Here is a 27,770-nt window from a genome sequence, read left to right on the forward strand (position 1 = left end):
GAGGCAGGGGTGCGGTGTGCACCAAGGCAGGGCAGGGTGGGCAAGAGGGACAGGCAGGCTGCTGCCTTCCTTGGCCTGGCTGTGCGGGACTCCAGGCATTTTCCCAGCGGGACCTCGACCCCCCAGCTCTGGGAACTCTCCCCTGCTCCGTCCTGCACACTATGGCTCAAACCCTAGTTTGACTTGTGCTCGTCACTTAGGGACCACCGTCTCCCGCGGCGGGGGGTTCCCGCGGTCGCCCCCGGCTGCTGCCTGGGGCACTTGCAGAGGTGAACCCGAAAAAGACCCTAAAAAGACCCTAAAAGGACAAGTCAGAGAAGGCAGTGGGGAGAAAGCTGAGAGAGGGGGCGCCGGGGGACGGAATCGGGGACACCCACCACACGGCGAAGCCCAGGACGACTCTGGCACCTCAGCTCTGGGGGAGAGGGAAAGAGCCAGCGGGAAGAGCGTGTCACCTCGGGACGCAGCGGAAAGAGAGGAGCAGGACAGTCCCGTGACGGATGTGGAGACCCGAGCTTGGCCAGTACAAAGGGAAACATCACATGGGAAGACCACGGGCTCGGCCGGCTGTGCCGCTGGACCCCGCGGCGGTGGCTGGCGGGCGTCCGGGGGAGGCCGGGCAGTGCGGGACCCGAACACGCGCCCCGGAACCCCGTCCCGTCCCCAGAAGTTTGCCGCCACCGGTAGCGGGGAGTCACCTGCCGTGCGGGCTAAGCTGATTCACACCTTTTCGTTTCCTTGTGAAGAGGAGTCACGTGCGGAACCTGCGTGCTGCGAGGGGCCGTGCGAGACAGCCGCTCCGCCGCTCGTCTGTGCGGCGCGGACTGGCTCTCTCCGGGGAAGACGAAGCAGAGTTGAAGACGAGAAGCGGGGAAGGGGCTCCCGGACCCGAACTCACGGGGCCTCGGCGCCGGAGATGGGCTCCGGCTCCGAGCCCGACGGCGGGGGGTGGGCTGCACCACCGCCGCCCCCTGGTCTCGGTCCTGCCCCGCACCACCCCCGGGCTACCCGGTCCGCCCAGGAGCGGGGATGCGAGTCGGAGAACCAGCGTGCTGCGGGAGTGAGCGGTCAGGAAAGACGGATGTCGCCCAAGAGGAAGACCGACGTGTGCGACAGTCCGCGCGTCTGGACAGATGCCCGTGAGCGGCTTCCGTGTCCGCGGAGGGCAGCAGGGGTGGCCCAGCCGGGAGGAGGGCGAGGGCTCTGCAGGCTCCGGGGTGCTGGTGCGCCGGGCTCCAGGAACAGAAAGCCAAGTGTGGGCGGGAACCCAGCATCCCCACCTCTGCCCGCAGGGGTCCTGCAGGAGAGGCAGGGGGCGCGGAGGCGAGGGTGTGGCCTGCGCACGGCCAGGCGCTGCACCCCCGTCGATGGCTTTCCCCTTGTGCCTTTGGGGGGCTCCACGGGGTGCAGGAGGCAGGCCAGGGTGGGGTGGGCAGCCCCCCTGTCCCGGAAGTCAGCCCCGTGGGGCGGAGGGTTCCCCCAGCTGGGAGCCTCCCGTTGGCCCGGGGGTGGGGCTCGAACAATGGGGCCCGTGGGCGCCGCGCCCTGGCTGTCGGGGCTGCCACTGGAAACCCCCGAGCTGAGAAGTCTGTCCGTCTGCAGAGTCCTAAGGGGTGGTGCGCGCAGTCACTGGAACTCCTGGCTATTTTATTGCATCGGGAAGCGTGTAAGACAGCCCTTTTGTGTCCCTGCCAAGGAGATGGAGCGGGTGAGTGACACCGGCTGCGCCGCGGCCTCGGGTCCCGCTGGGAGCCGCGCTGGGCACGCAGGAGCCGGGTCCGCGCGGGCCATGCACATGCAGGCCGGGCCGGGCGCCGCGGCTACTCCATGCCGCTGCGCAGGATCTGGTTGGCGGCGATCAGCATGACGCTGATGATGAAGGCCATGGCGAAGGCGCAGATGAGGCTCTTGCGGACGCACGTCTGCCTGTTCTGCTTCTGGGAGTGCACTGGGGGGCGGGGGAGAGGAGAGAGAAGGGACAGGTGAGACAGGCCGGCCTCCCCCTCCACAAGCCCACTTCCTGGACGGAAGACCGGGCGCACCCACGATCCCGTCGGGGACCGGTCCCCCAGACTGGACATGGCCTCTCCTGGCAAATGGGACGAAACGGCGACACTTCTGTAACAGAAAACCCAGGAGAGCTGTGAGGTTCAGAGGGAGCTACAAACCCCCAGACACGGTAGAGTTACGGGGACTTTCTGAGTGAGGAAATAAGGTAACAATCCGGGGTGTCCCCAAAGGCACCACCTGGCTTTACTTTGTTGATTTCCGCCGGACACGGGCTCCTGTCTGAGTCCCCCGCTGCAGGCAGAGAGAGGGCCAGATGCTCCTCTCCCTGTGTGCACCGGGCCAGAAGCCACTTGTCTTCCTGGCGTCGTCCTTGGGGACTATTGGGGGACATGACTCTTCTATGGCTTGTGGTAGGACTTCAGACGCGCACCGGGGGTCCTGGAGCGGGGTCCCTAGGCAAGCAGCATCCGTGCCCGGGAAGCTTGTTAAAAATGCAGGTGCTGGGGTGCCCGGGTGGCTCAGTGGGTTAAACCTCTGCCTTCGGCTCAGGTCATGGCCCCGGGGTCCTGAGATCGAGCCCCATATTGGGCTCCCCCCTCTCTCTGCCTGCCTCTCTGCCTACTTGGGATCTCTCTCTGTCAAATAAATAAAATCTTTAAAAAAAATGCAGGTGCTCAGGCCAGGCCCCATCCCAATGTACGGAATCAGAAAGGCCTGAGAGGGGGTCAGTCATCGGTGTTTAACTGGGTGACTCTGCTGAAATCCGAGAAGCGGAGACCACATGGCCCGTGGACAGGACCAGTGAGGAGGAGGGAGGCACAAAACCCTCTCAGACATTCCAGAGACGGGTGTTCCTGCCCCATGGCTGCTGCACCAGGGTGTCTGTCCTTGGATCCTTGTGTTCTCTTAATCCTGTTGGGCTGGGTCTTGTGCCACCACTTTGATAAGGCCCTTGAGTAAGGGGAAACAGGTAAGTGGAAATCACTAGAAGGAACGTCCTTGATAAAGTGTGCGGAGGAAGCACAGGTCTCTTTTCCAGGCATGGCTTCCCCGGCCGAACTTCTCTTCCTCCTTGTTCTTCTGGTGGTCTGCACCTCCTGCCTTTCCCATCTGTCTGTCCGTCCGTGGTCTTTGCACACAACTTATCACTGAGCATGTGGCAGAAATCTGTGCCCTGGAGGCAGGTGGGAAGCCACACACGCCGGAGCCACGCGCCAGATCAGCTGCGTCGGCGCCAGCTGGGAGTCCGATGTGCGTGTGAGGTCTTGGGTCCCGCGGCAGAACTACTGAGTCAAAGCTCTGGGAGCGGAAGGCGGGAACTCATGAATTCCTCGGTTCTCCGCGTGATTAGGGAATCGCTGGGCCCCGGCACCAGAATTTTCGATTCAGCAGGACTAAGTGGCGTCAAAGAACCTGATGGACTTTGAGTTGCTGGGGGGCCTGACGGGTGTGCGTGTGTGAGCGTGTGCGTTAGGGCCTAGGGCGGGGAGTGTTGGGAAAGATGGTTCTTCAGAGTCAGATGTTAAGAAACCCAATACCGGGACAGGAGAACATTGTCAGATCACCTTCTGTTTTGGAGAAGGGGACCTTCAACCTTCGCAGACCTCCAGCAGAGGGAAAGCGGTTCTTCTCCAGGTCAGATTATGGCACGGAGGGGGCCGGGGGTTAGAAAAAAATGCAATTGCCCTTCATGCGCCTCACAGTCTCTCGGCAGAAAAGAAGATCGGCCAAAGAGCAAGGTCATGGTAGGGTCCACATGCCGTTAAAGAACCAAAAAATGGTCCAATTTCAAGGACGTCTTCCCTTTGGCATTCAGTGGCTCCTCTGAAATCCCTGGAAATAACAGGGAACAAGTAGGAAGCCCATGAGGTTTCCACGGGCAGAGCTTGCCTGGAGGGAAGGGGTCTCCGGGGCTTGTCAAGGGTCTCTCAGAAGTGTGTCAGCCAGGAGGGTGTCTCCAGCCGCGTTTCACAGACACCCGAGGCTCCCCGGGGCAGCCCTGGGCTCTCACTCCCGTGTCTCCGCCGCCCTCTCTTCCTGCCTCTTGTTACCTTTAACCCTCGATCCTCGGGGCTTCTTGCTTTCCGTGGGTGATTGTGGAGCATTTCTGGTTTGGTTCTCGACTTGCTGATCAGGTCTGGGTCTCAGAATCTTAAAAATTCTTATCTGGAGGAAGAAACTGTCCTGGGTGCAGAGCTGTGCCTCCCCCGGCCCCTCCAGGAACGGACGAAATGTAAACCGGAGCCCGCGCGGACGGGAGACACGACGTGGTGTTGGGGAAGGAAAAGGACCAAAGCAGAGGAGAAGCGGAGGCTGCGGAGGGAGCGCATCTAGCACGTTCCGCGGACTGGCTGATTTCTTCCGCGCAGCTCCTCGGTGTGAAAACGCTTCTGAAGGCTGTCATCTACCTTTCTGTCCCCAGGGCTGGCGAAGGCCAAGAAAAATTGCGTGATTACGGGAGGGAGAAATTTTTGGCTGAAGCCGGTCTTTGTGAAGGACGCTCAGCAAACAAGGTCACAGGCAACAGGATTATCCCCCAGGAGAGCGGCTGCACCTCTGATCCGAAAACCCTTCAAAGCAGTGGGAGGGGAGAGAGAAGAAAGGAGAAAAGGCCTGGAGAACCCAATAGTGGGTACTTGGGGCCATGCAAACCAGAATCCAGACCAAAGTCCTGCAAACGGAGTGGTGGAGTGGTCCCTAGCTTGGAAACACGTCACCCTTCAGCTCCTGATTCAGCCTCTGTGCCTCGATGAGGGTCCTGGGCTCTGCAGCCCTCGCAATGCCCTGGCCTGTGCCGAGCACAAAAGGAACGACCTCAGAGCCAGACCCGCGTCTGAATCACGGGTTAGGTAGCGGCCGCGCTGGCCAGCGGGGTGTGTGAGCGTCAGCTGACAGGTGAGCGGCTGGAAGCTCCAGGCAGTGAGGTCCAAGTTCATCTGGCAGTGGTGGAGGTGGGGCCTGAGGCAGGTCGGACTCTAAGACCCAGGTTCAGAACCTCTGCACAAACTCAGTCCCCTTGATCTTCTGCTCCGCGATAGGAAGAGCCAAAGGGAAGGCACGTCACCTGCTGCGGCTGGCGGGGGACGGCCCGCCGCGCGCTCGCGGGTTCGCGGACCGTCACTGGCGGCTGGCTTTGGCGAGCGGACGTGTGCATCGTGCTGTAGTTTTGGGGTTTCTGTGTCCAGGCTTTGCGTCCGCGATGAGGCGACAGGACGGCCGAGGGTGAACTATGAACCCGGTTAGGGCTCCTCTGAGCCACCACTCAGGAGCAGCCCCCGGCAAGTGACTGAACTTCCTGAGCCTCAGTTTCTCTCTCTCTGTCCAAGGACCGAGTGGTAACCGCTCTGCTGGTGTCAAGAATGATCTCAAAGATGAATGAGCCAATAAAAAAAGGTGAAAGCTGCATCCGACTGAGAATTGCTAAAGAAACGCAAGACTTCCTCCTCTGCCCTCGGGGCGGCAGGAAAGGTCTGCTCCTGTTTCTCCTGTTCCCGCAGCCTCCAGCCCAGGCCCGCACGTCCCAACGCAGCCCTCCGCCGTGCTCCTCCCTCCTCACCTGGCGCCGGCGGCCGGAGACTCCCCTCCCCGCAGCGGTGCTCCGGACGCACCACCCAAGCCCGCGGCCGTTCTGCGAGGGCTTCCTGCTGGGGGAGTGCGTCCCCCGGCTCCGAGGCTCAGCAGGGAGGACCCCAGGCCACCTCTGGCCCGTCTCCCACCTCTGCTCCTCGACCACGCTGCCTCCCTGCCCAGCGAGCTCCGTTTCAGGCCCCCCCCCCCCCCCGCACGGACTCCGCCTGCTGCCCGAGACTCCGGGCACCTATTCTCGCCGCTGGGGGGGCCAGTGCCCTCCCCCGCACGTCTTCGGGGCTTACTGCGGACTTCAGGAGGCGTCTCCTGAACATCTTGCTCTCAAAGAGCCTGATCCTTTTACCTTTTCTGTAACGGCCTAACTCCCAATAGTCACTCATTTCTCGCGGAGATGGCATTCCCGTACTAAGTACCAGGGACATTCAGTCCATCCACGGCGCTGCCTAAATCCGGAATGCGTTCACCGCCCGAAAAGGGGACCCCACGCGCACCAGGAGTCACGCTTCACTCCCGCCCCCGGCCCTGGCAGTGCTGCTCAGCTGCTTCCGCCCTGGGCGTTGCAAGTACATGACACACCACGTAGCCTTCCGTGTCGCCTTCCACGTAGCCCGGCCCAGGCACAGCCGCGGCAAGCGTTCCCGCTTCGCTCCTCTGGGCCACCCTGTCCTATCGCTGCCGACGGACGCTGCGGCTGTGTCTGTTCTGGCGACCGTGGATAATGCCGCAAACACACTCGGATCCGCGGTTTTGCGTGGACGTGTCTTCGGCTCTCTTGGGTATGCAGACCTAGGAGTCAGATTTCCGGGTCAGACGGTAGCTCTTTTTGAGGAGCTTGAAACTGACCGTGAAAATGGCACCAACGCGTCATGCGGCCGGCGACCCTTTCTGTGTCTGTCTGTCCGTCAGGCCCAGCGTTCCCTTTCTCTGCTCATGGCTGCCAGGGCAGGCGCCCAACGCACACAGGGCTGGCGTGTGAGCGGGGGAGGCTGACACAGGAGGACAGAGAAGCGGGGTCCGCAGTTTTCTTGAAAGCTGGTTAGCAGGTCCCCAGCCCCTGCAGAGTCCTGGCTGCGAGGGCAGGACCCGGGTTTGTGAATCCAGCAAAAGGCCGTTCCTTTTGCTTTCTCTTTCTCCCAGAGACTCATGCTGTCCACTCGGCCAGTGACAGGCAGTGGGGACTCCTGGATATTCTCCTGGAGACCAGAGTCTGCATGCATTTTGCCACCGACCAGCTGGGTGACTCCTGGATATACGGGGCTCATAACCCCTCTGGCTTCATCTCTTCGAAATGGGGCTGCGCATCTGGAGGCGCCGACTTCCCAATGAGGCAAACCAGAATCTGAACGATTCTGGCGAATCACCCGAACACAGACCTATGTAAGTGATATTTCTGGCTGGGAGCTGGGGGCTCAGAAACGTTTAAAAACCAAAACACTATAAAACCCATCTTAGGTGGGTCTCGCCATAAGCCGGACCTGCCAGGTCTGGGGGCTATTCCCACTCCGTGAGTGTTCCAGGCCCAACATTTTCTGATTTTATGAAACTGAATATTTCCAGGGCCAAAGGGGATACTAATTAAGAGCTTCTGAAAGAGACTTTTCTGTCCATCAGAGAAATCGGGGACGCTTGGGGACTCCAGGTGAGCCCTGAAGGTGAGCGGGACGTGGTGGTCGCTGAGGGAGTAGCAGGAGGCTGTTGCATGATGCCCCGAAAGGGGACCAGGGGCCTCCTCTCCTGGGCTGGGAGCTGGCTCCTTCCTTACCATGAAGCATCTCGGTTTCCAGCCATCAGCTGTGTCTTGCTTTGAGGGTTCACTGTGCACCAGGGGTTGCTTTGGCCTTTCTAACTGACCTTTCTTCTTCTTAGAACAAAACCCGTCTCCTGGTTCGGGGATCCGCACCTCTCCCCAGTGGAGCTCCCCGTGCAGCATCTCACCGTTCCCGCTGCGCCAAGCCAGGCCGGCCAGGGCGAGCGAGCCGAGCTCTAGGCACACGGGCCCCGCACGACTGGCGGGAGCTGGTCTCGGAATGGGGACGAGTCTCCGGGAGACAATCCTGTCCCTCAGGGGAGAGCGAGCCTGCCCGGGAGCGAAGGCGGCAGAGAGGACAGGACAGAGAGCTGGGGAGCGAGAATGCGCGCGGCCGGGGCTCGAGGGGGGACGTCCTTGGGCCGGGGCTCGAGGGGGGACGTCCTTGGGCCCTTTGGATCCGGGTCAGCCAAAGCTCGTTCCTCCGGCGCCTTGTATGATCTGAGCCGGTGCGCCTTTTAATTTATTTACCTTTTTTAAGTTTAAGCGGCTCTGGGTTGATTTTCTGCTACTTAAAACCAAGAGTTTTGACCAGTACTTTTGGGAAGTCCAGCGCTGGCAGTGAGGACTCCAGCAATCAACGAGCCAAGAATGTCTAAACCCTGCAGATCTGGCCCCTGTCCCAGATGCCTTCCAAATGCCTGCGAAGACGCGGCATTCTAGCGGTGGGTCCTGCGGCGTCTCCGGGAAGAAGCCTGAGAAGGACGGAAGCGGGGCTGGGGCAGCCCGTTTTGGTTTGGTCGTTTGTTTTGAGTGTTTCCTACCGTGCGAAGCATCTTACAAATCACTCTCCTGCAAGACTTCGCCTCGTCCTCCTAACAACCACACGAGGTCCTGCTGCGACTCCCATTTCTCGGATGAGGAACACGAGGCTCTGAAGAGTTACTAAGCATCTTGGCAAGGGGCCAAATGCCTGGGGCAGCGCGGGGCAGCTTTCAAGCCGGGCTCGCTCAGGGCGCAGAGCCAGAGCTCTGCACCTCCCGGCGTCTGTCCAAACCGGCCTCCGGCTCTCTGTCCGGGGTCTCAGATTCTCACCCCCCGCACTGACGGCTCCAGAAAGCTTTCCACCACGACTGCCCAGGAGGATTCCCGGAGAGAAGAAAAATCCCTTCCCTTCTGAGGCCACAAATCTCTTTGCAGACCGTGTCCTCTCTCACTGCCAGCCACAGGCCTCGGCTACACCGTGACCTCCTACCTTTCCCCAAGGAGAAAGGGGTTTATTTAAGGAAAGTCGTAGCACTGGAGAAAATGCGAGCAGATGGTAGAGATGACATCTTATGCCCCCTTCGTTCAAATGGGCCTGAAATCCCCACTGCGCACAGCCCGGTGACAGGGCAAGGCTCGCCATCTGGGTGTGCATTTGACATCCTACGAGGAATCCTGGGGCTTCAGCAGCGACGGCCGAGCTGGAGACCTTGGGTTTGGCTGCAGATTCTTTCTGACCTTCCAGGGAGCCCAGAAATTGTTGAATCTGGATGTCACCGACCTTGTCCAAACTTTGCATTGGACGGATGAAGAAAAGAAGGCCCAGAGAGTTTTTAAGTAACTTACCCAGGGTCGAGGCGCCTGGCTGGCTCTGTTGGTTGAGCATCTGACTCTTGGTTTGGGCCCAGGTCATGATCTCGGGGTCGGGAGATCGAGCCCCACATCAGGCTCCGCACTCAGCAGGGAGTGAGTCTGCGTGAAGATTTTCTTTCTCCCTCTGCCCCTCCTCCCACTTCCCCTCTCTCTATTTTTCTCTCTAATACATCTTTAAAAAACTAGTAACTTATCCAGGGTCACGTATCTGGTCTACACAGGGCTGGAAACATACCCACAGACCCACACAGGGATGCCTCGGGGTCTGCCTGGCCCGTGTCACGTCCTTGGACATTCCTTCCTCTGTCCATCATCCCATCACGGAGCAGCGCAGAGCCGCTCTGCCATGCCTTTCCCAGAAACTATTTATTCCCCCGTTGATGATTTTGCTTTACTTCCTTCTGCTGTGCGTGTTGTCAGAATGTCTAGAAAAATCTGACAGCTGGTATTCCATTTAGGGACAACATTTGGGGGACGTGTCTTGAAAGGGCTCACACAGTCTTGCTGCACTTCTCCCCAACTTCCAAATATAATGTGATTTCTCCAGCGACGGAATGAAGAATGAGCAATGACGGCGCGCCGTTCTGCAAGCAGTCTGCGACGCCCACGTCTGGCTGAAGGGCCCAGAGGAACCCATGAAGAGGCCAGGGCAGGGTTGTGTCAGAGAGCCCCAGGTTCAAGTCCTTTCCTGTGATTTGATTTTGGACAAAGGACAGCACTTGGCCGAGTCTCACTCTCCCCATCTCTCCCAGTCGGGCCGCAGAACTACACGCTCAGGTCAGCTGCCCAGGTTAACCAATTCCCAGCGCCTGGCCGGCAGGACAGCCACGTCCTCCTGGCCCTTGACCTCCTGGACTATATCCTATGAGTTAATCAGTAAACATACAGGAAGCGGCAAGTCCAACTTCATACACAGTATCACTTGTTACGGGAACCCTGCGTACGGATCTGGTGACCGGCAGGTAGCGGATCCAACCACGACACCACTCCGTTTCACATGTGCCAGCAACCGGAACCAAATAACGAAACAGGAATTTGCCTCTCGGTGTCCCTGATGCAACGTGTCTGGTGATCGATCGTAAGGGGCGAAACAGAAGCACCACGGCTTGAAGCTCTTAGGTAGCCTGGGCGGTGGGGGCGCACTGTGGGGGTCCCAGACTCTCGTGTCTCGCGCACCTTGGTGGACACCAACCTGTTTATTTATCCAAGTGGTTAGAACACAAATCGGGAACTGATACCTTGGAACACTGAGCAGAATTTGTGTGAAAAAGAGAATTCAAACAGATCGCGGGGACGGGGAGTGCCTGAAAGTCATGCCAGGTATGCTCCCAGGATCGGGGCCGCATTGGCTGCGGGCTATGGACCGTGCCGGAGAGGCCCTGACTCCCGGGTGCTTCCGTGACCTCATGGGTGCTCCCAGAGCACTGGGCACAGTGGGTGACAGCCGGTCAGCTTCCTGACCCTTCCTGACTTCTGGATGTCAGGTGTGTGAGGAGAGGAAAGGTGCCCCTCGGAGCCTCGGATTGGATTCTTCTAGTCTCTTCCCTGCCTTAATGAGGTTTTCTGTAGGTGCCTTGCACACACGGCATGAGCCCCCATCTCAGAGTCCCCGGGAGAACCCGGAAAGCTTCCTTCTGTGGAGCCTGGAGTCTCGTCCTGTCGCCTCCTGTCCTTTCCCGGGGGAAGACGGGAGAATTCCTTCTTGCTGACGATCCCGGAGCTCTGTCTTCCATAAAGACAAGGCGGACCAGAACGTGTGAGGAGCTGGGGTGTGCGTGTGCGCGTGTGCCTGTTCACGCGTATATCTGTGGTCTGCGTCGGCCTAAAACTCAAACAAGTGAAGACAACATCAAGCCAAAAGGAAAATGAAAAGGAGAAAAGGAAACACGGAAACCTCCCCCATCAAGGGGCCGCAACCCCCTGGGCTCCGGGCCCATTTCTCCTTTACGTTTCATTCATAGGGAAGGACATTTGCGTCCTGACTCAGCGGACAGAAACGGACCCTCTGTATGAGTCTGAGACCGGGATCTAGAAAAGTGAAAGCAGAGTCGTGCTGTAAAACGACGCTGCCGGCACATGGAAGGTCTCCCACCCTCGTCTCAGTGGCTCTGTCTCACGGATTGTGCACATCTTGGGGTCTTGACCCTAACCTTGCTGTGCTCGGAGCTGTTTGATGTGACCTTCTTTAAATTCCCCCTCTGCCACACAGCATCTGCTGCCTTTTTTTTTTTTTTTTAAAGATTTGATTTATTTGACAGAGATCACAAGTAGGCAGAGAGGCAGGCGGAGAGGGGAGGGGGAAGCAGGCTCCCTGCCGAGCAGAGAGCCCGATGCGGGGCTCAATCCCAGGACCCTGAGATCATGACCTGAGCCGAAGGCAGAGGCTGAACCCACTGAGCCCCCCAGGCACCCCCAACACATCAGTTTCACTGACCACCTCCTTCCTTGCTCAGAGACAGATGTGCCCTTTCATCTTTTTAAGGCAAAGATCTACACTTTTAGGTTTTTTCTTTCTGAAGGATTCCTTCCTCTGACACAAAGGAGGGCCAGACTCCCAGTCCCCACGGATCTGCTGGCCGCCGTCTGGCTGACTCGCCTGGGTACGCACTTGCTGCAGCTAAGTTTAAAGAGCAGGAGAGAAGCGTTCCCTGGCTGGGAGGGAAGGGGTCAAGGCTAGCCCTGGGGCCCCGAATGGACTCTTCTAGTCCTGGGCACTGGGGGGACCTCAGTGCCTACGTGGCATCTCTTCCAGGACAACTCTGCCCATAAGTACAATCAAGGAAGCCCCTTGAACAAGGAGAGGGCTCCGGGCATTAAATAAATCCACCAGTGACTCTGATCCTACCCAAGACTGGAAAAAACCTGACCACAAAGCGATGAGCTTGCATTTGGGGCCAAGCATAGTAATATTTAAAATACAAAACACATACAGAAAACAACTGTCTGATGTGATCACAAGCAAAGTGGATTACGTAACCAAGGTTGCACAGGTCATTCCAAAAAGCAATGTTATAAAACAGTGTTTCTTTTACTAAATAAGACCACAAAGTTTAAAGCATTTAGTGCAGTGACTGGAACTTATCAATTACCACCCCCCGCCCCCGGCCCCCCGGATCCCGAAACGGTGGCTGTTGTCCGCGCTCTACGTCCGCATCAGTTAAAGCAGACGCGGTGAGACCTCGATTCGGAAAACTCCCTTCTCAGTCGCTTCCTTTACGAACGTGTGAGCGCTTGGACAATAAGAAGACACTGCTTAGAGTTCGGATGACTTCCCCGTGCACAGTCTGACCTTGCCCAAATTACTAAGACTTGTGGCATTTCTCTGAACAAAACAGTGATCCACAAACGAAGGCGCTTATGGAAAACGAAATGCCCAGAAATACGCTTCCCGCCACCTCAGGAGTGTTTGCTGGAGCCCCCGGTGCTATTATTTGAACCGGGAAAAACCAGACGGGACCAGGGGAGGCCAGTGACCACGCAGCCCAACTCTCCCCCCATCTCCGCCTCCCTCCCCCACTCACGCTCCCAGTCATCCTGCCGCAGTGGCCTTGACTACCACCCGTCCGGCTCTCCCGTGGCTCCCACTCCAGATACGGCCACTGACGCTACAGCCCAGGGGTCGTGCGCGCCAAGACCAAGGCAGCCTCTGTGCCACCACCTTTGCCATTCACAGCAGTTTGGGAAAACTTAAATTTGAAAGTCTTCAGAAGGGGCCTTGCCCTCAGGTTGATGCCCCTTCCCACCCAGCACGCTCTGTTTCCCAGGCTTGAGTTCATTTGGTCCCGTCGGGGCATGAACCATGAACGTCTCCTCCTGTTTCCTCTTGTCACAGCCTCTAATCCTGCACACAAAGCCGTCCAGACAGGATTTGGGGGAGCGCAGTGCTCAATGAGCCACTGTGGCCACCGGGACCAACCCCGTCCCGAGCAGACTCCCTGCCACAGTGCTCCGCCGCTGCGCCATGGCAGCTCCAAGACCAGACAGCCCAGTGCTATTCTGGTGGCCACGGGACAGCTCACCCACTGTGTACACTGATTCCTTTAAGCTTTCAGAAAAAACAACAGAAAATAACAGTTTGACCTCTAAGAAATCTCAGCACCCACACGTGGAAAATGGCCGGTCACCGATACCCTGTTTTAATTCTATGCAAAAAAATTCTTCTTTGATGCGTCAGCATTGTTGCAGCAGTTCTGGTTTTCAAAGTCGGAAAGAGGGATTCAGTTCTTAAGCTTCCCTGGAAAGTTCTACTAATTAGGGGATCGGGTAAATCGTTTTTTCTTAAGTTTCCTTTCCTGAGCCCCCCACAATGGCCTCTCGTGGGTCTCTATTTCGGCCCCAGGAAAACCTTATTTCTTTGAAAACTCCGTGGTTAAGTTCACAGTCATTTCACGAACAGGATCTTCCTAAGCCGCGCCTTTTGGGCAGCAGAGCACAGAGGTCAGCTGCTCCTCAGGGTCCTGAGAAGTGGGGGTAATTATCCTGAAGCTTTTAGACAAGGATGGGCCCTCAGAGAGGCAGTCCGGGCGGCCGAGATCACCCAGTGAGCCACCAGACTCGATTCAAGTCGCCACCAGCGTCGGAAGGCGTGGTGGTCGTCCAGCAGACGACCGCAGAGCGACCACAAAGCTGAACACTCAATCCCAGACCTCAGAGGACCCCGGGAGGGAAGACATGGTCGCTAGTGACAGGGTCACTAGAGGTCCTGCAAAAATGCAGGGTTTGGGGAAAAAACAGAAAGAAAGTAAATGACCTGCGGCGTCTGTGCAGCAAGAACCCCGTAGCCTCGTTCCTGGGTTCTCGACCGAGGCACTGCAGCCCGACGGCCAGCACGTTCCGCCTGCGGACGACACGGCAGCGTCCGCCGAGCCCGGCCCGGGGAGGGCGGCGACGCGGGGGCACCTACCTCCCTCAAACTCCGTCTGGCAGCTCTCCGACGTCTCCTGCAGGCTCTCCTCCTCGTTGGTGATGATGTTCTCGATGTCCTTCATGGTCAGGTGGTCCCGGAAGGCGTGGTACAGGATGAGCTTCAGCTCCTCCAGCGTTATCCTCTGCATGTCGAACTGTGGGGACAGACGGAGTGAGACGGTCCCGAGAGCCCAGCTCGGGGCACAGCCCGTGGCCCGAACACCCCGAGCTCCTCTCCTGGCACTTCTCCCAGCCTTGCGGGGCAGCCGATGAGCAGTTTCTCCGGCACGTGCAGTTCTGAGCACATGCGGGAACTTGGCAGGGGACCCCGCGGGGACACAGCGGGTGTGGCACCCGCCGCAGCGGGAAGTCCTGGAGAAGATGCCACCGGCTCCTTTGGCGTCCCACTCGCACAGCATCTGCTGTCCCCCACACACCCAGCGCACCTCACATGCTCGGGGGTTGTGTCACACGTCAGACAATGCCTGTGTCTCTAATGATGACAAACCTCCCAAGAAGCCACCATTCCTGTCCTGCTCTACATATACATATCTTGTCTGGGCCACCTGGGCAGCTCAGTCGCTTACGCGTCTGGCTCTGGGTCAGGTCATGATCTCAGGATCGTGGGATCCAGCCCCCCTTTTGGTACACGGTCAGCTTCTCTCTCTCCCTCTGCCCCCCCCAATAAATAGATAAATCTCAGAACAAAGTATGTACTTTTCCTTAACAAGATAAAATGCAAGTTCAAAGCCATATTTGTCAGGAAGAGAAGCGAAGGGCTGGTGTGGCTTCCCCGTCCCGAGGAGAGGATTAGACTCTCTCCCTCCGTCTCTGTCGGGTTCGGTCCTATCGCTTTCTGGGCCGACGGAATGTGAGAAGAAGTCACGGATGCCACATCCAGGGAAAAGCTTTAAGAGCCATTACGCGGTTCAGCCAGGTGCTGCCTGCCCTCCGCTGTGAGGACAGCACGTCCCACGTGGGGGTTGGTCCTTCCGCCTGGGCCCCGGAACAAGGGTCAAGTGCAGGAGACCCACAGACACCCCAGGCAGGGAGGCGACGGGGGTAAGGAGAGCCCTCCGTCACGGTCAGCCACAAAGACTCGGGGCTTGTTTGCTAACCTGTTTGAAGCCAATAATACAAAAATTAATGCACGGAAGTGGGAGGCTACCCTCACGAACTTTCTAAAATACCACGTTCCAGCACCAAGTGGTGGGAAACGAGAAAAACGTTACTGGAGGCCGGAAAGAGAAAGACCCACGGACGTCGTGCGGAAACTCAGCATCCAGTAATCGTCGCCCGAGGGCTTGAAGGACATAAATGCGTGAAGGCAGCTTGTGGCTTTCGGTAAGAAGTTTGGGGAACAGCAACGGTTGCAACTGGTTTCCTCTGACAGGTGCCTCAAGACAAAGTGAGCTCAGCATGACAGACATTGGACAGAGAAAGACGAAGATTATATGGTTTCACTTATCTATGGAATCTGAAACCAACCAACCCACCCAAAACCCCTGAACTCACAGATACAGAGAACAGAGTGCTGGGCTCCAGGTTTGGGGTGGACGGCGGGTGACATGGTGAAAGGGGCCCGAAGGGACACACGTCCAGCTATAAAATAAGTGAGTTCTGGGGACCTAGTGTACAGCGTGGTAACTGCGCGGTATTGCATATCTGAAACCAGAAGTATAGGTCATAACAGTTCTCGTTACAAGGATGTGTGGGGATGGATGTTAATTCAGTTTATTGTGATGGTCTTTTTGCAATATATATAAATATTGAATCATACACAAGAAGCTAACATAATGTTATATGTGAATTGTATCTCAATTTTTTTAGAAAAAATTAGGGAAAAAAGAGAGATGAATTCAGGAAAGAACTGGTTGGTTTGCAAGCCAGGAATAGAGAAACTCAGAAATTCCTGGTCTTACAGAACAGAAAGAAGCAATTGTTTCTTTCAACTAGGAAGAGATAAAACTGAGATATGCTATAAATAACAAAATAAACGTAAGTGTTCCTTATTAAAACCCCTGAATGTGTGAAGTGACTCTCCAAAGAAGCCAGTTTAGAGAGAATAATTGTGGGTGTTAGAGAATATTAGAGAAAATTATTAGAATATTAGAGAAAATAATTGTGGATGTGGCTATCAGAAGACAATTGAAATCAAAGAGATTTTTTTAAAAAATGACTACGTTTTTGAAACAGCAATCCTGGGCAGGAGCCAACAGCCTGGGATTAGAAGACTCTATGACTGTTCAAAACCCAAGGTGATCTTCGGGCTCCCAACCTTTCACGGGACCAAGCGCTTAGGAGAACAAGCTCTCGAGGATCCAGGCAAGCCCCGGCGTCCACTGCCCTCATCAGACGCGCACTAGCCGAGCGGCACGACGGACGGATGTCCTGGGTGCGGACGCCGGGAACCGGGCTTGAAATCATACAGTGAACGCAAGAGCGGCTTCCAGGGAGCGGAACTAGGGTCCAACCAAGGAACGGTGCTCACCCCAAGGTCTGTTCAGTAGGAGGAGAGAATTTTTTCTAAAATTTTGAATGCTGTGTGTCTGTCATCTCTTTTTCTCTTTCCTTCTGGATGGGATTGGTTGGGGGTGGTTAGCCGGAGTCTGTTCTGCCCTTCTATGTCGAGTGTGGCAGTGGTGGATTATATATTCATTCATTCATTCACTCATTTGCAAAGTCTCCAGATCAGGAGGAGCCACACCCAGGTTTAAGGTAATTCATGAGATTCTAGGACTTGAGGCTCGGGTCTTACATGCTATAATTGGATGGGGCTCTTGGGTGTTTCCCTTCGGGGAGGGAGCAGTATATTTTGTGGCTCAAGAGAGGGAAATGAGTATTTGTGAGCAGAAGTGTGGGCTGTAATAGGTTTCAGTATTTCCAGTTCTTTCTTTCCCCAACATGCGAGGGGTATTTCCTGGCCTACTGATGGAAGGCTTTGGTCGGTTAAATGCCGGTGAGAGTCACATATGAAAATGATGGATGCCCGGAGCCAAGTCTCAGAGCCATCTTGTGTTCTGCTGTTTTGTTTCTTTTTTTACTTCTGTCACAAAACCACTCACACCAAGTAGGGGCTGCTCCTTCATTCTGGCTCCTGGAAAAAAATACACCATGGGGCCAACTCACAAAGGGCATGTGATTTAAGAGAAATAAACCCTCACACTGGCCATGAAGACTTTGGGATTTCTGCAGCATAACTCAGCCAAGAGTGAACACAGAATAATATTTTAAGTTAGTCTGGATCGCAGTGAGAGGAAGTTCTAGACATTTTTCTCTCCCTGCTTTCTTTGTAAGCAATCTTTCCCTTGCTTTAAAAATGCCCTTATTCTAACAAATGAAATGAGGTCACTGTAATTTGCTGGAAATCTAAATGACTCCAGTTCAAAGCCATTTACAGAAGAAAGAACCAGTGAAGTAGGTGTGTGAAGTGGATTTGTTTTCTGCATCACAGTTTACTGGCCCTAGAGTGAATTAGGAGACACACGGAGGGTCGACCTGCCGTCTTTTTTGTCTTACTGTCCCTCAGATTTGATGGGGTGACATGTGGTTTTAAGCCCAGGCGCTGCAAGAAGCCTGGGAAAGGGCTGGGTGGGGGTGATGGACGTCCCAGACGAGACAATTTGGACGCGCTCCCACCCAGCGTGCCCCAATCAGAGACAAAGAGGGACATATCTGAGAATATGAGTAAGTATTTCCTGGAAGACCAGCTGAAGGGATCTGGAGAAACCCTAACCAGCTGAGAATTTGCTGAAAATCAGAAATTAGGTGAAAAGAATCAGCCAGAGTCTGGCAAAGTGAAGACAAGACACAGAGCCTAGAAATCTCTCTTTTCCTTCGATTCAGCCATCTGCGTCATCGTTTAATAACAGGATACTAACATTGAAACAAAATTAATTAAGTAGAATTCCAAGTTTTCAGTGTTGTCGGAATAGATCTCTCTTGCAAGTCTGAAAGACATCGCACTGTCAAACACTGCAGACAAAATGCCAAGTATTCCTTCCGCCATCACTCCTGTAGCTTAATTTTTCTTGGGTCCGTTTTGGAATTACACATTTTCTTTCAGAAAACCAGCCAAAAGATAAGCACGTAACCATACACATTCGCAGTTTTAAATCGCTCTCAGTACTTCTGATACCCCATTTTGTATTGATAATCCTCCTCTAGGTTTGGGTTTTTATTTTCTTCTGCTGGTGGTAGCTCACGGTTAAAGAGTGCCACATGTACGACTGCTCGTTCCCGGGAACAGAAGTTTTCCATTTATGGTATCTCTGCAGGGTCAACTGCACGAACGTCTCCACCCTCATTAATCATATTAGGTAGCCTCGCATGTATACTCTGTTCCCTCCTCTAACATCACTTGCTGGGGACTACTTGATTTGCCAGAGACCACGGGTAACACATCGAAGTCTATGGAGAGTCCTGTAGCTCTCAAATGAGGCAATTCCTTACTTTGAAAAGGTTGATTTCTGAACTCGACCAACAGTCATTGAGGCAGACCCCACGCCAGACCCTGACGAGATGCAAAGGTGCGCAAGACATGCATCTCTCTCCAAAGACAAGCCAAGAAGTGGTTTTAATCCAGTGTGTTACGAGCCACGACAGGGGACGCACGGGGTGGCTTGGGAACCCCTGCGAAGGCAGCAGGTGCTGAGGGCTTCCTGTAGGAGAGGCACGCCAGCCGAGACCGAGAGGGGAAGGGTCTGCCTGGTGAGTGCAGTGGGAGGGGGCGCGGGGAGGGACGGGAGAAGGATGCAGCGGCCACAGCTCGTGACTACACCAGGCCCAGGGTGTGATAGCCGACATGTTCCATGAACGGTTCTACGTTGCGTTCTTCTGAGGACTCAGAGCAATGGAAGGGGGTGGGGGGTGAGGGGACCCATGGGGAGGGTGTCAGTCCGTACAAACATTCAGCTCTGTGGCACCAAGTACATCCACGCTTCATGTAACCGGCACCACCATCCGTCTCCAGAACTATCTGTTCTTCCTAAACTGAAACTCCACAGACACTCAACACTATCTCCCCTGGCCCCTCTCTGCTTGCCCTGCCCCTGGCAGCCCCTTCCTGTAGACGGTCTACTTCCTGTACAGTCTAGCATCAATCTGACACCTCGTACGTGGCATCACCTAGTGTCTGTCCTCTTGAGACTGGCTGATTTCACTTGGGTTCATCCCTGTGGCTCTGCTTTGCGGCTACTGTGAGTAATGCTGCTTCGAACACTCCGAAGGCTGAGTCAGATGGTAATTCTAGGTTTAATGGCTGGAGGGATGGACTTTGTCTTATCTTTTAGGTAGCATGGGGTGTCCCCAAAAGATTTTCACTAGAAAAATGGCTTGAGTTTGAACTTGAGAAAAAGTATCCTTGGCGTATAAGGGGCAAGATGACCCGAGAGGAGGGTATTGAAGCAACTGGTTTCGGGACCGTGGTGGTGTTGACCTAACATTCCAGGAGGAAGCCACTGAGGTCCCACGTTAGCAAACCAGAACTTAGATAAATGTTGCATCCTTGTAATGTTCCTCTTGAGAAGAGCTGAGACCAATGCTGGGCCTTCTCACCCCAAGCAGGGCTGACTGTGTGTGTCCCCAACTCGGCAGAGAGTTCCAGTTTTTCTCTTCCTTGTTCTCATGCATTATCCTACCAAAGCTTCCTGTCTTCTGCCCCATTTTGCATTCTCCAAATGCAAACTGCGTCACCTAAATTGTCTTCTTCAATCATATTTGACCAGTGGGCTGTGGTGCCAGAGAGACTGAAGCACCACGTAAGGGAGCGACGTAAGAGCGCCATCAGCAAGACTTAAGGAACCATTAGGTGCGGAGCGTGGAGGAGAAGGAGCCAATCAGGACGATGCCCGAGCGGTGCCGGCTGGCTGGGAACAGAGAAAGGACAGGCCAGGGAGAAAGATGGCCAGAAGAATTCTGGTTGTGTGCACATCAGGAACCTCCCGAGGGACAGCCCAACAGAACAGCCCGGGGGAGGTCTGGATGCGGGTTGACGATATGGCTTTGGAAGTCGTCCGCATACAAATGATAATCAAAGTCATCAGAAAGGAAGCGGGTATGGCGGATCAACAAGCCCAGGAGAGGCTCTGGGAGGACAAGACAAGCAGGTTGCAGCCTCCATTAGAGAATGGGTCTGAGTTGAACTGTGATTTACGGTAAATGCACATTCTGGTCTTCATTTGTCGGTCCCGGTTCCTGGCTCACAACCCCTCCGACTCCTGGAATGGATAAGGGCAATGGGAGCATCTTTGTTACATATTTGGTCTCTTGTCCTCAGTTCCTGCAATCACTTCTGAGCTACAAACGGGTGTCTTGTTATTCACATGTCCCTCTCAACCCCAACTGAGTTTATGCTACAGACGTGACCTTTGGAAGTCCCTGCCAGATGGAGAGCAGGTCGCCAGGGGACCCAATCATGGACAGAGGGTTGTAACTTTCAGTCCCATCCCCTGATTTCCAGGGAGGAGAGAGAGGGGCTGGAGGGTGACTCCGTCAGGAATGGCCGATGTTGTCATCAGCTGTGCCTAGGATTTAGAGAGCTTCTAGGTGAGCGGGCTAGGACACTTCCGTGTGCCCAGACTCCAAGAGGACGGAAGCTCCTTTGCCATCTCACCCGATGTGTCTCTTCATCTGGCCATTCATGTGTGTCCATTAGTAGCCTCTGCAGTAAACCAGTAATCTAGTGATTAAACTGGTTTCTTGAGTCGTGTGAGCCACTTTAGCGCATTAACAGAACCGAAGGAGGACGCCCCGGGAACCTCTGACTCACAGGCAGCCAGTCGGTGTGGGTCACGGTCTGGATTGCATTTGCCAGCTGCAGCCTTGTGGGTCGAGCCCTCAACTTCTGGAACGATATCATCTCCAGGTAGATCAGGTCAGAGTCGCGTTGAACTGTAGGACACCAGCTGATGCTGGACAATCGCTTGGTAGCAAGGGGGGAAACCCTGCTCATGGGAACTGGGTACAGGGCTGTAGTACACCTTTTATCAGTATACACGGTCATTAAAAAAAATACTCAAGCACCAAAAAGAGACCAGCAAAAACCCCGTGACTCTTCAACAGCGTGGTTACCAGAGGGGAGGTGGGGGGGGCAACCGGGGGAAGGGGAGTAAAGGGCACAATTGCGATGAGCACCGAGTTACAGACAGGAGTTCTGAATCCGATGCTGCGCACCTGCAACTATATACAACACCACGTGTTAATTATGCTGGAATTCAAAATAAATAAAAATTACCAAAAAACCTAGGAGCCTAAAGTTTTAATATATATCCAATTATTTTTCAGATCACCTGTGCTGTCAAATGATACTAAATTTATCAGGCATATATAGAATCCAAAGTAAGTTTTTAAAAAATTTAAGTGCCTTCTCTTTGAAAATAAATCTGTTTTTACATCAAGATGGCTATGCTTTTCTTTTTGAGTGGATTTTCTGCTAAATTTTTATCTCCCTTTTGGTTCTTAAATTTACTGTGTTGTATTAAATACATGTCTCTTTATTTTTTTGTTGAATATTTTTGGAGAAGGAGGGGGAGGGGCAGAGGCAGAGGGCGGGAGAGACCCTTAGGCAGGCGCCACACCCAGCAGGGAGCCCCGTGGGGGGCTTGATCCCAGGACTCTTGAGACCATGACCTGAGCTGAAAGCAAGAGTTGGACGCTTCACCAAGGGAGCCACCCAGGTGCTCCAAATACTTGTCTCTTTAAAAAGGCATGTGTCTTATAAAGAGAATGTCTCTTGTCTCTTATAAAGAGAATAAAGTTGGATTTAAAAAAAAATCTAACTGGAGATTCTTTGCCTTCCAACGGTGGAGGCTAATTATATTTTTATATGTCATAAACATGTCTGGCTGTGCTTTTTAAATTTCACCCTCTGCTTTCTGGACTTATCTTTCTCTATGGTTTCCTTGCCTTTTGTCTTTTGCAAAAAATAAAAAATAAAACCCCAAACCTACAGCTGTCCTAGTTTTGATTATACTGGCAGATATCTTTCCATTTATCAAGTGCAATACTTAAGCCATAATTTCTTATATTATTAAATTCAAAAAACTTAAATTGCATTTTCTCATCTTCCCCTGCAAATGATAAGAAAGTTTATAATACCTTTATTTCCAATCTCTTATCCAACACGTTATAGTCTTGGTAAGTTTAATTGGAGATTTATTATGACACGTTTCCCACCATGTACGTTTTTCCTAGAATAGTGTTTGGCTTCTGCATTTAATTTTACAACAAAATTTATAACAGCTACTGACACTTCACTGTATTAAACTGATTTCAATGCTCATTTCCCTTTCTCTGTGACTGTCTCAACCCTGATTTTCATCCAAATATCTGCTATGAGAACTTTTAAAAATAGTTTGATAATGAAGCGTTTGTGGACACTGCGTTTTCTGAGTTCTTAAAATCTGCTAGTACTTTGTTCCCAGCATCTCCTATGACAGAAGACTTAGCTGGGTGTAAAATTCTAGAATCATACAAATCTCCCCCTCAAAGCTCTGTCGAAACTTCTCTGGATCTTGTATGGTTTGATGTGGGAGAGGAGGAGAGGTCGGGCTGCTCTAAATTTTTAGTTGGCTGATCATTTCTTTTTTCTTCCGGACACCAGTAGGAATATCGCATTATCCATGAAATTTTAAAAATGTTTTCCACACTGCGTTATGTGTTTTTGCAGTGATCTCAGCTGGAGCTTCATGAGGGGGCTTTTAATTTTTACACCAATGCCATTTTCGGTTTCCGGTTATTTCTGGACAACAGCTTTGATCACTGTCTAGGTCCTGGTCCATCGAATGGGTCCCTTCCTCTGGAACACACAAGAGTCTAAGATCTCTACCCATTGTTTCCATATTTCCCACCTTATCTCCCATCATTTTCATCTCTTGGTTTTGTATTCCACATCCCCGATTTTTTTTTTCCCACTGTTAATCCTGCTTCTACTTCTCTCCAGTGTAGGTTTTAATCCTGCAAAGTGTTTGATTCCTTCCCCTCTCATTCCTTTAGTGCCCAGACTGTTACTGTTGCTTTTTAAAAAACAAGATCTAAAATGCCTTGCATTGCTTTCAAAGATTGAAATATTAAAGAACATCAAACAGGCATCTTCTACAGTTCTTCCCTGATGCACTTTTCAGAGGCAGGTTCCTCCTCTGCATCCTTCTCCTTGGACATGCTACGTTGTAAGGAGTCCAGCGTTACGGCCGCTACTGATTCTGAGCGCCTCGAAGTGAATGGGAGTTTGCAGGACTCGCAGAAGAGGAGACCGGGGGGCTGTCTTGGCCGTGGGTATCCCCGGGCTCCATCTGCTGTTCCTGGGGTCATTCCTCAGGCGCCACTTTGCGGATGCTAGTTCTCTCTTGCTCTGGAAGCTTGGTTCTTCCCAGGTTAAGATTGTTGCACACCCTTCTTTAGCCTAAGCCAGAGGTTCTGAAGTGTGTTTGCTGGACCAGCAGCACCAGCAGCACCTGGAAACTGGTCAGAAATGCAATTTCCCCGGCGAACTCCTTAACCCTGGCTCTTCCCCGGGGAGTTCTTTGTCTGTCTGGGGGCCTCTGCCCGTGGCTGGGCATGAGGCATGCGCCGCGCCTTCCACAGTGTCTACAGTCAGTCCCGTCACAGAGCCCGGCTCTGGCCGACGCAGGACAGATGCTTGCTGAATGAAGAAGCCTGAATCTTCTGTTTGTTCTAAACAGTCTTTCTCACGTGCCTTCCCCCCTGCTCAAGGTTCCTAAACCCCAAACCTGACAGAAGACCAGGAAGAGCCCCGGTGTGATGGGACCGCCCATGTTCAGCTTCTCTCTCGGGGCAAGGTGCGCGAAGCCAAGTAACTGAATGTGTTTTCCTGCTGTGGGAGGAACCTCGGGCGTGCTCGAGTCTTCAGTGGGTCCCTGAATTCTTGACAAGATGACATGCCCGACTGCTGGAAGGACAGAGTCCTTTGTTCTCTGCCGGGCGGTCTGCTCTGGAAGGACACTGGAAGGCTGCGTCCCCGGCTTCCCCGACCAGACGTTACGTGGATCCAACTCGCTCATCGCAGAAGGCGTGCGGTTAACTGGACGACACAGTTCCCTCCCTGGAGAGGAGAGCAGGCTGCGTGATCTCGGGAGCACCGCCCGCTCCTGTTCTTTTCTCTTCCCACCGGCAACAGGCATCATCGCTCCGAGAGAGCTGCGCGGACCCGCGGGGTAAGAGCTCCTCAGCCATGGCGGGAACGGGGTACCGCGTGCCGTGGGAGCAACTCCTGCCGTCTGGGACGTCTGGACAGGATCTCGGGCGGCCAGAGTTCTCCCCAGGTGACCGAGTGCTCTCATGCGTCTCTCATGGCGGCGTGAAAACAGAGCCATTGTCAAGTGTGCGCTGAGCACCAATGTGGCAAGGACACACACGGTCCTTGGAGCTGCAGTTTCCCGCCTGTGCCTTCCCTTCCTTGCTCGGCGCCACGCCTCGGACAACACAGCTTTCCTGGTCTAATAAGCAGCCTTCCCCCCAGCAAGGGTGCGTCTTGCCATCAGCCTGTCCACGGTGTCCAGAGGTGAATGACAGGAGGCACCCGTGTAACCTGGGAGACTTCCAGAGTCCTTCGGGGCTCCAAGATTTTCCCACACGGAGACCCGAACAGGGAGACTGGGATGTGAGGCACTGTGCGACTCCTCCCCACTGCAAGCAAACGGGGCCGCGTCTGGATCCTGGACAAGCCGAGCAGGCTGGGCCCAGGCATGGAAGGCGGCTGGAGGTCCTGAGAAGCAACAGCGGGTGCCGGGCTACGATGGACCATCAACTGCACACTTGCACGAGGAGGCGTGTACCGTGTTCTGCAGTCCCACAGAAGGTAGGCCGGGGTTGGGGTTCGCACGGGGATTGGGTCCTAACGCGAGGCTGCAGACACGCCCCGGAATGCAGTGGTGACGCAGAAAGAAGGAAGAGGAAAGAAACGCAGAGAAAGAGGAAGCCCTAGCACCACAGCAGAACTGAGACGGAGTACCCATTTACTGCCACATTCCAGAAGGAAGTTTCCCGTAATTGCCAGACCTACAGCGCAGACACGTGGCTCAGAGTCGACGGCTGACATGGAGAAAACTCTGCTGCGGGGCAGACTCACCACTCCGAACGCAAGCGAGCGGCTTGGGATCTGTGCCCATTGATAGGTTCCCTGGCTGCAAATCTGAGACAAAACATCCCATAAGACCGTAAGACTCGTAAGACTCTCTGGATGTCCGGCGCCTCGTTTCCAGTCTGACTGTCTGGGAGCAGCTAGCAGGAGAGGTTAGATGGAGGGCGAGCTTCCTCTGTGACAGGTGCACGACACACTTGGCCTTCCCGGAGCCTCCCGTGGGTACCGCCCAGAGCAAGGCCGGGCCACCTCACGCCCATGGCACAGATGAAGATGCCGGAGCCCAGAGAGGTTCAGTAACGCAGTCGGAGATGAGGAGCAGGCGAGTGAGACTGATGATTTCCGACGGAGCACATGCCTCTGCTCCCCTCTGCTGCTTTAAGCTGAACTTGGATTTGGGGTGTACACCTCGCTCTCCCCCGTGCAGTTGTTAAAACGTGCCAGCCAGACTCCCCTGTGACAGGGGGCAGGGGAAGGTCAGCTTCAGACTCTGACTGTGGCTCAGATATCCATGTTCTCTGTATGCTTGCCCCCACTTATTCAACAAATACGTATCGGGAACCCAGTGAGCGGTACGCATTATTCTAGACAGGGGGATACGTCAGGGAGTCGGGGAGAGAAAATTCCTTGTCCTCAAGGAGAACTGTTGGGACAGACCGAAAGTATGGAAAGAAAGAAGTGACCGGAATGTCAGATGGGGAGTCCAGGGAAGCCAGGAGGAGGCTGGGGAGTTCTTGGTGGGGCGGGTGGTGGTGATTCACTTTTAAATGAGGGCATCAGGGGTCCCTGTGGGATGGTGCCATTTGGGCAGAGACATAAAGGGGCTGAGGGTGTGTGGTACAGCTCTCTGTGCAGAGCACAGTCCAGGTGCAGGGAAGGGCAAGTGCCAAGGCCCTGAGGCAGGCACATGCTTGGGATTTGGGCTGGAGGGGCTAGAGGGCAGGGATCAAGGGCACACTGTTCTGTAAGCAATACGGCTCATGGCAAGAATCAGGAAAACATTTCTCTTTCTAAAATGGACATACTCGCTGCTCCGCAGCGCCTTCCCCAGGGCGAAAGGAAAGGGAAGGTACCGGAGTGCGGGTCAGACGAGAGGACATCAACAGGTCTCTGCTCCCGCTCTCGACTGCCACGCTGATCAGAGCCTTAGACTGATAACTCACTCCTCTCAGTGCCTTTCCACCAGCGCGATCTGCCCACGGAGGGAGGACCTGGGAGACCCCAGAGCGCGGAGCTTGTGGCTCCTAGAAGTGGGTTTTCTGGGAGGCTGAATCGCAGCCCCAAAGAGATCTACATCCTGACCCCAGGACTTGCAAACGTGGTCAAAAGGACTTTGCTGATGTGACCAAGTTAAGGACCCTGAGACAGGGAGGTTATCCTGGACTCTCTGTGGGGCCCGAAACGTAACCACAAGGGTCCTTCGCAGATGGAGACCCAGGGAGGTTGGACGCGGGAGGACGGTTGAGGAGATGCAATGAAAGAGCGATGCCCGAGGGATGCAGGAAGGGAGACCTCGGAAGACAGGCTGTCCTGGGAAGCCACGAAAGACCATGAAACACTGACCTCCCGCCCAGAGCTGCCAGGAAGAGCTCAACCCTGTGGACACCCTGATATTAGCCGAGTGACACCAGTTTCGGACCGCTCATCTCCAGGACGCTCAGAGAACACGTTTACGTTGCTTTAAGCCACAGAGTCTGTGGTGATTTGTTATGGGAGCAACAAAGAGGTTTATGTTTGGGTTTGGCTGGTCAAATAGAGGCGTTTTGCTAAGAGCTCCCCCACGTCTGGGAAGAACCCGTCTCGCCTTTGGGAGTTCGGACGGGGGCTGCTGTGGTTTGTCAAGCGGAAGGGGGGCCCGTTTACTGGACCGTCCAGTTTGGGGGCTGAGGGGAGAGTGTGGCGGTTCCCGGGAGAGTCCGGCAGAGGCCCACAGGGATCCCGCTCGGCGCCAGCCCCAGGAGGTGTGTGATGTCTGCGGTATCTGAGGGTGATCCCACAGGAGAATCGGAGACAAGCAGGAGTCCGGAGAAGGAGGTCTGAGTCTTCACAGCAACTCTTGAGAATGAAACACATACGCAATTCCCCTTTGCACACCCGAAGGGACGTGGTGAAGCTCCAAGGGGTCCGCGGCATTACAGTGAAGTAGTTTATGACACATGTGAATGAAGGTGAAGACGTCATGAAAACCCAGTGTGAGTGTGTGTGTGTGTGCGCGAGTGTGCGAGTGTGTGTGTGAGTGTGTGAGTGTGTGTGTGTGAGTGTGTGAGTGTGTGAGGCCCCAGCAGGACTTCTGAGAAAAGTCCCATGACCTTGGTTTCCACCCAGACACTGTCATGTAGTGGCTGTGTGACCCGGCCAAAGTGTCTAAACGCCTCTGTTCCTCAGTGCTCTGTTCCCCTGCGACATATACGGTGGTATTTGTATCCTGGGTTGTTCTGCAGACACAACTCCTTCGAGTCTAAAATGCGCAGCTCCTTGCACATCACACATTTTGCTGGCCTGTGCCCGGGTTGTGTTGTGGCAGGAGAAGGTAACTCAGTCCAATGTCACCTGGTCGGGCACCACACAGGTAAGGCTCAAGTCCGGGGTCTGCTTCTCTGTTTGCTCCCCCCTCACTACCTACTGTGGCAGTTTCAGAAAATGAGATTAATCAGTTGAGTTCTGCAAATAAATGCAGAAAGAGGTTGACAGAAATGTCCTACACATGCAGACTCACGGAATGATAATCGAGGGACATATATATTCATACAAAATCGAGGGATTCCGGCACTCTCCAGCTGAATC

General features: G+C 54.4%; 1 protein-coding gene across 7 annotated transcripts in view; it reads right to left on the reverse strand.

The window, feature by feature from the left end:
• Positions 1-1,032: 1,032 nt before the first annotated feature.
• CALN1 (calneuron 1) overlaps positions 1,033-27,770 on the reverse strand; it is a 492,584-nt gene continuing 465,846 nt past the window's right edge. For all 7 annotated transcript variants that reach the window (XM_032328188.1, XM_032328183.1, XM_032328182.1 and 4 more), the window contains 2 exons: positions 13,887-14,043; positions 1,033-1,948 (listed from right to left, as the gene is read on the reverse strand). In XM_032328188.1, coding sequence (XP_032184079.1) covers positions 1,821-1,948; positions 13,887-14,043 — 285 coding nt within the window. In that variant the 3' untranslated portion in view covers positions 1,033-1,820. The remainder of the gene's footprint in view (positions 1,949-13,886; positions 14,044-27,770) is intronic.

This window comes from Mustela erminea, chromosome 20 (assembly GCF_009829155.1).
Source record: "Mustela erminea isolate mMusErm1 chromosome 20, mMusErm1.Pri, whole genome shotgun sequence".
Classification (NCBI taxonomy): domain Eukaryota; kingdom Metazoa; phylum Chordata; class Mammalia; order Carnivora; family Mustelidae; genus Mustela; species Mustela erminea.